Source organism: Gymnodraco acuticeps, unplaced genomic scaffold (genome assembly GCF_902827175.1).
Source record: "Gymnodraco acuticeps unplaced genomic scaffold, fGymAcu1.1, whole genome shotgun sequence".
Lineage (NCBI taxonomy): Eukaryota > Metazoa > Chordata > Actinopteri > Perciformes > Bathydraconidae > Gymnodraco > Gymnodraco acuticeps.
The window spans coordinates 2,144,997-2,158,113 of NW_022992284.1; the positions used below are offsets into that span (position 1 = coordinate 2,144,997).

The 13,117-nt window shown below is 43.8% G+C and overlaps 1 protein-coding gene across 3 annotated transcripts in view; it reads right to left on the reverse strand.

Moving 5' to 3' along the window:
• Nucleotides 1-282: 282 nt before the first annotated feature.
• LOC117540734 (collagen alpha-1(I) chain) overlaps nt 283-13,117 on the reverse strand; it is a 34,587-nt gene continuing 21,752 nt past the window's right edge. The window contains exons 2-9 of one of the 3 annotated variants that reach the window (XM_034207535.1): nt 12,010-12,221; nt 10,491-10,545; nt 10,242-10,329; nt 9,681-10,129; nt 8,993-9,157; nt 8,100-8,258; nt 6,592-6,726; nt 283-3,384 (exon numbers count right to left, since the gene is read on the reverse strand). In XM_034207535.1, coding sequence (XP_034063426.1) covers nt 2,779-3,384; nt 6,592-6,726; nt 8,100-8,258; nt 8,993-9,157; nt 9,681-10,129; nt 10,242-10,329; nt 10,491-10,545; nt 12,010-12,125 — 1,773 coding nt within the window. In that variant the 5' untranslated portion in view covers nt 12,126-12,221 and the 3' untranslated portion in view covers nt 283-2,778. Of the gene's footprint in view, nt 3,385-6,591; nt 6,727-8,099; nt 8,259-8,992; nt 9,158-9,680; nt 10,130-10,241; nt 10,333-10,490; nt 10,546-12,009; nt 12,222-13,117 lie in introns of all 3 variants that reach the window. The other 2 variants (XM_034207534.1, XM_034207536.1) reach the window with 2 other exon arrangements.

Below are 13,117 nucleotides of genomic sequence, written 5' to 3' on the forward strand. Positions count from 1 at the left end.
GTGTTCAACAATATATATCAGATCAGTGCTTTCTCTCAGGATAAAGAAAATGTGACACATAATGTGACAGCCAGAGAAAAAGGATTAGGTGTGAAAGCGATTTCAAGCCAGCATTGTCTAAGGGAAGCCTCAACAAAGCTTGTAAAGCGTCTCAGCTGTTGGCCATTTCTCATATCAGACAGTAGTTGAGCTGTTGGGGCATTGTTGATATCAGACTGGGTTTGGCCTGACCCCGCAGCCCCTGCCCCCCCCCCCCCCCCCCCCCCCCCTCATATCCCTCCCTGAGTCCCTCATAACTGGACATCAAAGGCCCCTCCCCTACACAGCGAGGGAGAGGTGATTGGAGAATGAACACAGCTGGGGGAGGGAGAAAATGCAAGGAAGCAAAATGTGCTTCATCCCCTAAACTGGAAACACACATGGCAGTGTGGGCCTGATTTCGTGTGTGTGTGTGTGTGTGTGTGTGCACGTACGCAAGCAAGCAAATACCTATGGCAAATACACATCAGGAGGGGGAGGGTCCTTTGGGTCCGTGTCCATTTTCAGTTATCCAGTTTTACTAGCTGTTCTTCGTCCCCCTCCTCACCTCTATCGCTCCTTCTTGTTCCCCCAGAGCGGAAGGATGAACAACGCTCCGCTCTAAAATCCCAGCGGCTTCTCCCTCACTTTCTATTGCTCTCCCTTCCTCCTCCAGGTAGCTGCTTTGGGAAAATAAACTGAATGCTGCTTCGCATCTCATGGCAAAAAACAGAAACATATTAACAAACAAAGAGATAAAATAAGTACCACAATATTTGTTTTCATCTCCATATATCAAAGCATGCACTTTTTTTGATCAAGCAGGAAAAAATTGCACCAACGTACTGTTTTCATGGCAGTGGCATGAGCTATTTAACCAATGGTATTGTCAGTAGGTAAGAAAAAATAATCAGTGCATTAAAATACAGAGTGCATTTGTTTTTTTTATATACTTTCTGAAACAGTAGCATTTATCATTGAATTACTAACCCTACTAAACCCGTCTTCTCTTTGCATGGTTGTCTCACAGTGTGCTTTTTCTAATGCATCCTTCAGCTCGGTAAGCATTTTATATCCCTCTTCACCCCTTATCTTTATGCCCATTCACTAAACGTCTGATATTTTGTTTTTATTCCTGTTCTTTTTTTAATGTTCCCCAAAGCTACATGGAAAATACATTGTTTATTACGGAAGAGAACTCGGTGCAGAGGCTGGAGAGAGGGTAGCGAGAGAGCGAGGGGCAACCTTCCAAAGACACTCACTGGTAATTTTCATGCCCAGCTCTTTATTTTCCTTGGAGTCCAAGCCCTATGTTGCTATTTCAACCACCAGACTTTAGTCGGGTGAGCTTTGGGGAGCTCTAGCTATGACTTGAGACCATAGATGCCTTTTAGAACTGTACTTGGAAATGCCCTTTACAGCATGTTAATGAGCAATTAAATTAAAACCCCCGCAGCTATCGAGTGCAAAATTATAACGGTCAGAAAATAAGCAGTTTACAGTCCCCAAAGGACATTACATGTTATTAACTGCGCAGGATAAAACATCCTGTATTATTTTGGGCACTCTTTCGCTTCCTTATTTTTATAAATATTCTACATTTTCCCAATGTTGTATACAGTGAACATTTTGTATTGTGAAATCTGTCACCCGTATCCTTCTGGAGAAGTTCTTTCACAACCTTCTCGATGCCCCTGATCTCAACTTACCCCCATGATTGTGCCAAGTATGTTTGTATCTGAGCTGGGGTGTGTCATCATGCTTCTGGGTACAGATGTTTGTGAAATTGGAGTATTGATTGTTGATTGGATGTAACATTATTAAGTTAAGGGCTGATATTATTAACTGCTATGTAGAGCACAACGATGAACCTTTTTATTTATTTTTAAAATGTAGACCATAGCCCTCGCTTACTTCTGTGTTGGAGCAAAGCACCACAATGCTGTCTGCCCGGCAACCGGCCATAGCGACCAGAGAACCTGTTTCAGATGTTTGCTTAGGGAGAGCTAAGCACCGCAAATCTCTGTGCCATCCATCTGCTTATTACATAAGTCCCTCCAAAATGAGGCATATGTGTGTGTGTGTGTGTGTGTGTGTGTGTGTGGTGTGTGTGTGTGTGTGTGTGTGTGTGTGTGTGTGTGTGTGTGTGTGTGGTGTGTGTGTGTGTGTGTGTGTGTGTGTGTGTGTGTGTGTGTGTATATGTCTGATAATAGGTAACAGTGTGCCTCTTCCTCTCAATATACCTACAATTTTCCTTGCTACTTGTTTCTATTTTCAGGTGTGTGTTTGCACAATGCATGCACATACATTACTTTTTTAAATATATATATATATATATTAAAGTGTGTTCTTCTCAGGATGTGAGTTACACCACATACTTTTTGAAGCGTACAGTGTTCATATAAAAATAAAGATATTATGGAAAATGATACACAAACAGGTGAGTATGGTCAGTGACACAGTAGACTGAAGATGTATATTCCAGTTTTCTTAATCTTTTTTTTTTTGTTAAAACGTATTTGGTCCATATTTGGGCTGGACTAGGCTTAGGCTGGTTCTGAAGTACAGACCAATGTAGGGATGTCTGAACCTGGATTAAGACCCTGTTTGTACCTGATGTCATCACAAAATGGATCCTCATGTTTTTTGTCTATAGAGGGCCTTGTATGTATGTACAGCAAGACGTTGGCAGGTGAACAGGAGGGTCCCTTTCATGACTCTGTACCAGTGGGTCCTGGGCCCTTTCTGCCTGTCAGCCAGCTACAGGCCAGTGACATACATCTCCATCCCATCATTGAAGGTGAAGATGGTGGTGGTACTGGAGCTGTTGGCCCCTTGTTTCACATCGCTGATAGTCTCGTAGAAGTTTTCCCCACCAGGAACGCCTCTAGGCAGGGCGGTGGGTCCTGAGCCCTGAGGTGCAGCTGGTGCCGCTGGAGCCGCTGGAGCCGCTGGAGCCGCTGGAGTCGCTGGAGCCACTGGAGCCACTGGAGCCACTCGAGCCGCTGGAGCCGCTGGAGCCGCTGGAGCCGCTGGAGCCGCTGGAGCTGCTGGAGCTGCCTGCTGCAGCGTCTGCTTCTTCCTTTTCAGAGTGGCAGAACCCCCAACTGGGCTGTTATTGGTTCCCCCCTGCTCCCTTTTCCGGTGGGCGTCGATTGTAGCGTACGCGGGGTCAGACTCGGGCCAGGACCTGTCTCCTACCGGCTCGTAGCCCGGCTCCTCCTGGGAACGTGCCGGGCCCTGAACTCCTCTGCCACGGCCCCGTGAACCTCCGCCAAAGGAGCGTGGGAGGGTCTTTGATCCGTTGTTTTCCATGGGAGGTTTCTTCTTCTGGGTTTTACACACAATGGAGTAGGTGTCTGCAATCTGAGAACACACGCGAGAGGAGAAAACATTATGGTGTGTCAGTAAACGATACACACCTAGTACAATTCCAATTATGGGTAGCAGCTCCAATAAAAGGCCACTCTTATTCTGCCTCATTCACGGCCTTGCACCTATAAGTGCATTTATTCAACCATAAATGATAATACATTCTTAACTTTGCTGGGATTCAAATGAACAGTCACTGTATTAATGTTCACCACCTTTTAGTCAACTTTACTCTTCGTATGTGCAAACTTCCTAAATGTATTTATTTCGGTGTGAGTATTTCACAGACCAAAATACAATATTTGAGAGTAAACCTACATTGGTGCTAATAGTGTGTGAAAATGAATGTATGAAGATTGATCGTGAGGGTACGTGTGCACTAGTTTGCGCATGTGTTGACACAGCGTGCTCTGTGCGGTAACCTGACCTATTTTGACAGGGTAGGATAAGACAGAGTAAACTGTGTTATCAGTCTGTTGAGGTCTAGGCTGGGATAGAGTTAGCTTTGCAGTGGACGGACCTGTTAACATTGCTCCATAACTGCTTTGGCAACAGACAACAGGGTATGGTGTGAAAGATCTGGATGACAGCCAACTCGCTCTGGTCACTGATGGACTTTGGGCACATACGATTTGCTTTGAATGAAGCCATTGTACATGTTCTTGACTTTATGTGTACGCATGTGACTGTAAATGCATCTACATACTGAACAGTATTTGCATGTGTTTATTGTAGACCTGTGAAAACTGAAGCATGTAGCATTTGATATCGAGGACTCACAACTGAAAGTCATGTTTGAGGTCCTGTGGGGAATTTGGATAAACCGGAGATGTGACCTCTGGAATTTCTGTGTCTAAATTCCACAAGGGGAGCACAAGAGCAGAGGATTGTGGGACCTGGTCATGTTTACTCTCAGTGTTCACACCCATACCAGCAGCTCTGCTCTAGCGGCTCTGAGAAACACTGGCTATGCAAACTCTCTCTCCTGCACACATTCAAAGATCAGCCTTGTTTTTGTTCCACTCCCAAAAAAACTGAAACCTGAGAGCTTCGACAATGGCGGAGAATGCTTTCTGTGTGTGCGTTCACACTGCCTTCACTTTCATAGTTCCTTTACATAAATGTCTCATATGAGGAAAAACAAAACACTGATGTAGCTATAGGGTAATACATTTGCAAAGCACTGCGTATCTCTCTCTCTCTCTCTCTGACAGACACATAAACCCTGCCCCCACAGATCTCTTGTGTGACCCTTTTTGGATAAACAAAGACCCTGGCGTATGCTACAAGTGTGTGCACACAATGTGCTGAGTGTGTGTGTGTATGTGCAAGTGTGTGTACATTTGTGCACCGAGAATTTGCAGCGCTGTGCAGCAGAGGAAGGAAGTCACAAGATGATGGGGATTTCAGAACTGGGCTGCAGCTGTTGAGGAAGCTGTGCATTGTGTGTTTGCTTTTCTCCTCCCCTTCACCCATGCTCTTTTCTGTTATGATACTACTTTATCTCTGTGCTCAAACCAGGACTTTAAAAAGTCACATTTAATTTCAGTTTACACAGATTATCCATGGAAACAACTATGTGCATGACTATGACTGACAAATCTGTTTGTAATCAACTGTGTGAATTGCTTATTTGGCAAATGTTTCCAAAAGGTCTGCTAGCGGCCGATATTCCTCTTGTGAGACAAGCTTTGTGCAACGTGATTGGTTGAAAAAGGCAGCGCCTCCTAATAGCAGAAGTAGCGTGCCAGAGGAAAGGAGCAGATCTAGGTGGGAGTGGAAACTCAACACCTTTCTGACGGCTGCCTGCAACTGACAAACTCCAGAGCATACAAAGTATATGGGCATGTTAGGGCAACAACAAACGTACAAATGGAAGAACACAGCGGCTGAGAGAGAGAAAAGTTTGGAAAATACAAAACACTGATAAAGAAAGAGATTGCAGAATGCAGGCCAGCTGCTTTGTGTGCCCGTCTAATTTGCAGAGGAGTTGAACTCATGAGCCAAACAGCAGGGATTTAACCCGTTAATCTCCACATACAGCTCCAAACGCTTTGCCTCAACACTGGCTTAGACAAGAAACTTAGCAACAGATTACAACTGCTGCTTTACTAAACTCTTACATGGCTTCCAGAGTAAATACAACTAAACATAATTTCCTTCTCCTGTAGATTATCTTCTAATAGATCCTGTGAACAATACATTAATTCTCTGGTTTATTAATCCTAAAACTACTACCAACAAAGTTATTACATGGAAGTAAGCCTTCGGTGAGCTGATGAAGAGGATAATAAAAAGGGAAGCTAAGTTAAACATGGACTAATATTAGACAGTGGACTATTTTGGGGACACACCTCCATCTACTCAGAATAGCTTCACCCTGGCATGCCTTAAATCCTCCAACTGCTTGTATCTCTTTCAGAATCAGAAACAGGTTTATTGCCAGGTAGGTTCGCACATAGCCTACTAGGAATTTGACTTGATGTCATGGTGCATAGATAAAATACAAAAAACAAGAAATCTAATATAAAACAAAAAATATTTTACACCGTAATAAAATATAGTTAAATAGCAATAAAGTAGGTTGTAGGTTGTATTGTGTCCAGTAGTTATGTGAGATGACTGGGGGGTGCAGACACCAAACAGACTCGACCATACATCTTTACCTAAATGTGCATAAATATATATAGGTCAGTTTGTAACCCGCATCCAAGATCACATTCTGTCTGCATACGCTGACGAGGCAAGACAGTTAACCTTTAACAAACATCTCTATAAATACAAAGTGACACTTCATTCATTTTCAGCCGGTGATGTCCAATGCGTCTGGTGAGTTGTGAGTTGGACACATATAGATGGTGGGGGGAGGGGCTTGGAGATTTGGGTCAGGGTTCAGGCAGGCGGTTGGGAAGGCTGGGTCCATGTAACGTTAGCTCTGGCCGTAAGCAGAAACTTCGCATGACAGGCAGGTCACAAGGTGGCGGTGTTATGACGGCGTGCCCAATCAAAAGGGCGCCCCGTCAGTAAACACAGCAGTCACAAATCAGAGAGCTGTCTGTCTATATGTCTGTCTGTAGTCACACACACACACACACACACACACACACACACACACACACACACACACACACACACACACACACACACACACACACACACACACACACACACACACACACACACACACACCACGCATAGTACCTCCTTTGCAGTGGGGGGTGATGGGTGCCCCTGTACACTCTCTGCGCGGAGTGGAGGAGGGTGCAAGGTGATGATATCATCTTCCTCTGGAGGCTTCCAGATGTACTGCTCCCCATTGCCCATGAACACTGGCTCCTGGTAAGCAAAATCAATTGAAGAGGGCAGGTGAGTGAATTAAACTGACACAATGTAGCAATTTTCAAAACATGTTTTTACATGTTTGAGAAGTTGTGGTATGTCTGACTGAGTGTTTATAGGTACATAATGACCATGTTGCACAGCATTAGGGAAATGGGGTGTGTGTGTGTGTATGTGAAAAAGTAACAGTTTATTAAACCCCAGTATTGTATTTGCATATTACCATAACATACTTAAAAAAATAAGGTGTACATGAACTGCTCTCGTTACTTTTTCATCACTTCTGGTGTTAACAAAACAATTAGAAACCAATTAGAAAGAAGGTAGTAGTGTGTGCACATGTGACAGAGGAATATTCAACTTTGATTAGCTCCCCCTGTGCAGTGAGGCTGAGTAATAGAAGCAGGGGCACAGCAAATGGCTTCAACATGTGAACATTATTTATCCCCACACTGGCTGCTGGCTACCTGTTAGCTGTTTCTAGATAGACTTGCTGATAGATTCAACACAAACACACACACACAGACGCACACACAGAGGCTTTTTGGCAGTCTGCCAAGCTCTTACATAATCCATCCTTCCACTCTTTACTCTGGGCACTCTAATACTGTGCTGCAAAGCACACTGCAAAGAGGCGAATGGGCGGTATAAATACATACGCACAAACATGCACATACATGCACACTCACACACCGTCAAGGATTTAGCAAGCAAAGATAAAAAGGTCAACAACTGGGCAGACATCCACAGCCAAGTAAAAACTGTTTAAACAACTTTATCAAGCTCCTAAAATCACTAAAGGGAAAGACAAAGTCACCTGTTTTATGCTCTGCCAAACACACACTCACACACACAGTACTGCACAGCAATACACACATACATACAAATGGATATGTGTGCCAACAAACCCACAGGAAAGGCTGATCACCATCCGATCATTGTCCCTTTATTTCCCTCTCAGAACTGCCCTAAACTGTTTACAAACACATCCAGCTGGCACACACAACTCCATTATGCATGTAGGAAACTATAATCGGAGACAACATCTTAAAAACAAGATATTAAGGTTGGTTTATGTTTGTGAAATTCTATTTAACCTATTTTATTTTATTTGGGGTTATTTTGTTTTGAAAAACTGAAAATATGATGACACATACAATGACTATACTCGATCATTGTAAAGTATAAATGTGTGATAAAAGCAAAGATAAGCCATCATGTTCTGTAAATTGGAATATAAAGAGTTGTTTGTTTGCAGACAGTGCCCTCTGGTGGTAACCATACTGAGTTACAGTTTGGTAAGGTGACTTGTTTGGGGATTTGATGCATGAAGCTTTGTACAGAACATATTGATCCGATGATTCCTGTACCTTCGGGAAGGTTTGCAGGTGAAACGGCTCCAGTGCTTTGCGCGGAAACTCCTGACTGCGATGAAGTGGAGGAGGAGCTGTAGAGGGTGAATCACTCACACTCGATTGGTCTGAATGGCTGTCAGCGCCGTTATTTTCCTTCCTGTTTGTCTTGTCGACCTTGAAGTATTGAGTCACCAGTGGAAACATCACTTTCAGTTATAGAATACAGCTAAAAGCCCTGTATCATACATGTAAAAGTAGTTCAAAAAAATCAAAAATGTAACATTTTAAGTTCATATCAAGCAACTTTTGTTTATCTTTGATATCTGTCTCCAAAATGTAAATATAAACCGCTGTCTGTTATGATGCACAGTTCTTCTTAAGATGACAAATTATTTTTTCTTGCTGCTTCCACCATTCTACCATTCTCTACCACTCAATATGGTGTTGCAATACTTCTATTTTCAGCCACAGTTGATCATATCAATCAGAGTACACAGCTCTTCTTCAGACTGATTCATTTCACACAAACACTACTTTAGTAGCGCTAAATGCTTGATTTGATAACATCACTTATCATGCATATCAGCATACCAGATAAATTCCATCAAATCCAATGACCCAACTTTCAATTTCACTGAATCAGGTGATGTTATCTTTCGATTTTTGTTTGACGGTGTCATGTTACAGCCTACATATACAGTACAGCAACATCTGTGTTTTGTTTTAGTACACAATACGCTTCTTGTTGGTATGCTACAGTATCGTTGAAGTCTACAGCCATACAACACATCACAAGGAATCCATGAGTTGATTTAAGTCTGAGAAAAATAAAACTTCCATTAAGGGCGCCACCACCACTACTAATTTAACAGAATATACGATTTAATAAAAATCGAAGTCAATGTTACCTTTCTGAACTTCCGTATGGAAGCGTACTCTGCTGCAGTTTGATCTTGGATGGCGAGAGAGTTGACAGAAGACAGAGGGGACCTGTTGACCCCATTCCCACCATTACCTCTTCCTGCCAACGTCCCGTTAATGACACCATTACCTCTGCCGTTCCCTCTGCCACCCTGTAGGAAAAAAAGACAAAGAAACACACAAGTTATAAGCTTACCAGAGATGTCAGTTTCTCACAAATATTTGTGACGATGCAGAACACACAGCAGCTGCAGCTCGAACACTTAAGAGCCACACACGCACACACACACCACGCACACACACACACACGCACACACCACACACACACACACACACACCACACACACACCACACACACACACCACACACACACACACACACACACACACACACACACACCACACACACAAGTTGATGATGATGCATGCCATCCACAGGCAAACAAAGAAATAACTGTTATAGCCGTCACACTAAAATCTAAAATATTGCTGCTATTACTATGCTTTTCTGCAGGCAACAGGTTAGCTTGGGTTAGACTTGTGAAGTAATGACCATATATTTACCCTTGGAGATCATTTTCTGTCTAATAAATATGAATCACTGGGTGTGAGGCACTTCACATTTTCACATTCAACTCATGATACAGGTTTACAGGATCTGTGTGTATGTACGTACATTCACATGACCGTTCCCATTGCAAGCTCCGTTGGCCTGAGCGGGGGGGCTTTGGGCCGCTCTGATTGTAGCCGGAGTGCTGCTTGAGGAGGGCGGCGGGGCGGAGGGGACCTTGGGGCCTGTGTCACCTTCCCGGACACCTACGCTTTCATACAGCCCGTCATCCAGGCAGTGGGTGGGGGTGGGGTTGTTGCGGATGCCCACCTCAGTGTAGGTGTGGTCTCGAGTCTCCCCTCCTACTACTACTCCTACTCCTACTCCTCCACCTGCGCCACCTGCGCCACCTCCCCCATCTCCTCCCGTTTCCCCTCCTCCCCCCTGACCAGATCCCGTGGGACTGGTGGGGATCTGGGGAAGCTGGCGCCCATGGGAGGGTCTTAGGTCGTTCTGCGAGCGCCGACTGTGGAGCAGCAGGAGGTCCATGCTGGCTGGACGGCTCTTGCCAACAGCTGCACAGAGAGGGAGGGAGGAAGAGGGAGGAAGATGGCGGATAAGAGGGAAGCACTGAGATAGTGTCATGGTTGTATAATATCTTGTCACTAACGGTCACTCATCACTTACAGTTTCCATTGCAGGGAAAGCGATTGATCTCATGCAGCCTGGTGTCAGATTTGCTCATGGAGTTTAGTTTTGGGTGTCGAAGGGAACCCTGCTGTCACACACATATGAACACGTTAGTAATACATAAGGTGCATCTATTTTTCCAACCAGCTATTTAGGGAAAAAGTCGACATGAATAGTGCAGAAGGAGATTGCGAGATTGGAGAGAGGGAGGAGGGAAAGAGGGAGTAAAATGAAAGCATGTCTCACCATATTTACAGATGTCCCTTTCTCTCCGGCTGGGGGGTGCTTGCTCTTGCTTTTTCTGTCACAACATCAAAGGGAGGAAGGTCAACAGGAGCCGGTGGACAGAGAGAGAACATACACACTCAGAACAGAAAGATACTATCAGCATCTAACTTTGGTCGGGGCATAAAAGTCCTTGGTTTATATCAAGAGCCCAGTCAAACAGAGAGTGGAGCATGACTCAGGGTTTTGCCAATGCGGAGGATGTCCTTTGATGACAAACTTTTGTGTTTCTTTTCATGATAAGACCAAGAAGACTCATAAATATTATTTTGTAGTTTCCCTATGTGAATTCCCTTTACTATCCTGTGGTATTAATCCTGTGCAACAAAGTATCGGGAGTAGTTTAACGCAGAATCGTGGATCCCTGGAGGTGGCAGTAGCTATGGGAACCTGTTGATATGGTGAGAGAGTGACGAGATGAAGACAAAAGCTCCTGGGTGAAGGTGTGAATGTAACAACTGTTCTTCTTCTCAACACATGAGTTCCTATAGTGCTGCATATTTAGCATTATGGGGGCAGAAATTACAGAAAAATCTTCGAATTATACACTTTTCTCAAAATATAACTGAACATATGACGGTACATGGTCAGTTGTTTTAAGTTCTCGTCACTACAGCTAGCTTTAGTTTCCCCAAGTGAGCTGAAACTCACTCCTTTTCACACAAACAGATGGGGCCCATGGGAAAGGCTCCTCTTATAGATGTTCATAATCTCATGAAACAGGAGAGGTGTTAAGATAAAAGTGCCATGAACAGATAAAGATTTCTAAAGAAGTTTTTGACTAATATCTTGCTCAATATCTGTGATCCTAAGGGGGATTTTTTCAATAGTAGGTCTATCCTTTATTTGTACCTGACAAAGTTATTCTTAAACTGATTAAGCCTCTTAACATGACGTATATCCTTCTGGTGGCATTTACTTCGTTCTTTAGTGTGCTTTTATGTCCATGACATGAGCCGGACTGACATTTCTCTACATCCTTATCTGTGTATCCCATGGCAACAAAGCCACAGTGCAGCGTATGATTGGCCCCCGAGGGTTCTGAAAAAAATCACTGGATGTTCCATTGCTCTCGCCTGGCTCGGAGTCTGATCCTCTCTAAACCGCGGGGTGCTCCATTGCTTTTGCCTGCTGAGGACTCTGCTTTAGAGGGGTGATGTGAGGCTGCTCTGACTCTGGCCTCTGCCTCCTCAGTGTCCTGTAAACATCATTTCATCTGATCTGACACTCACAGCAATTAACATTCATTACTGCCACTCAGCTCAGAGCAGGGGATAAAAGAGGCAGAGAGGGCGGATGGAGGGAAGAGAAAGAAGGGAGGAGAAGAGTTCAGAAGCAGTAGAGGCACATAAAAGAAGGAGTGGATGATGAGAGTGATCTGGGAGGGCACATAAAGCTGGCAGCAGAGATAATAACACTCTCTTCTTTTTTTTTCAGTGAGCCCTCTACTTTTTTTAAAGTAATGTGACAGCCCTCTTACCTTTGGCAGCCAACGCAGACAAGGACAATAAGGATAGTGACCACAAAGGCGGACGCCGCCGCGATGGCTCCCAGGAGCAGCAAGTTTTGGTAGGTAGTGTTTTGGGAAAACTCCATCTCCTTTGTCCTCCATGACACCCACTCCCTCTCGCTTACTCACTCACTTCCGATCAAACTCAAAATCCGCCACACAGACTGTCTGCTCAGGAAAACCTGCAGAGACAAGGGTTGATAAAGAAAGGAAGAAAAATACACAACATATGAGTGACATGTGAGATAAGAACAACCTGAAGAAATGCTGCAGAGAGAGATGACAATGGTGTGTGTGTGTGTGTGTGTGTGTGTGTGTGTGTGTGTGTGTGTGTGTGTGTGTGTGTGTGTGTGTGTGTGTGTTTGGTGTGCCTCTGGATTTTTGTCAATGTCTCTTTCTGACATATCAGTTTCTATTTTTGACTCACTAAGATGCACAGGAAATAGAACACCTTACAAGGCAGCCAGTATGAACGTGCCAAAAGAAAGGTTTCATCATACTGCTTATTTTTGGTGTTAAAAAAATATCAAATAATACCGTAACATTCATTTGACTAGCAGGAGAGATTCTAGTGTTAGTTAAACTGGAAAAACCAGCTGAGCTCCCCAGAGAAGTGTCTTGCTGTCGGAAGGACTAGATCTAGTGCTGCTACACTTCAGTTAGTGACAGCACAGTTATGTTTTCTCTTCAATAAATGTGGCTCAAACACTCAATAACATGTCTATCTTTTACTGTATGCTGCACTACGAAGAATTAGCACTTTCCCCTCACTTATACCCTAAATACTTCTACCTCGCTGACACACAAGGGCAAATAACCCATTTACAACCATCCACTCCTCAAGTGTATATCATATTCCTGCACTTGTGGATTAGACATATTTTTTGACTTGTTCTCAGAGAATACTGCGCGTTAGATTTTAAAGGAATAGTTTGGGGAAAATACTTTCTTTCTGAAAGTGACATGTCAGACCACTTGTGTGTAAAGTACACAGCTGCAGGACAGGTATATACATAAAGTGGTACATTTTCACAAAAAAGCACTGTGTTTAAACTTACTGTAGAATGAACTGGCTCGT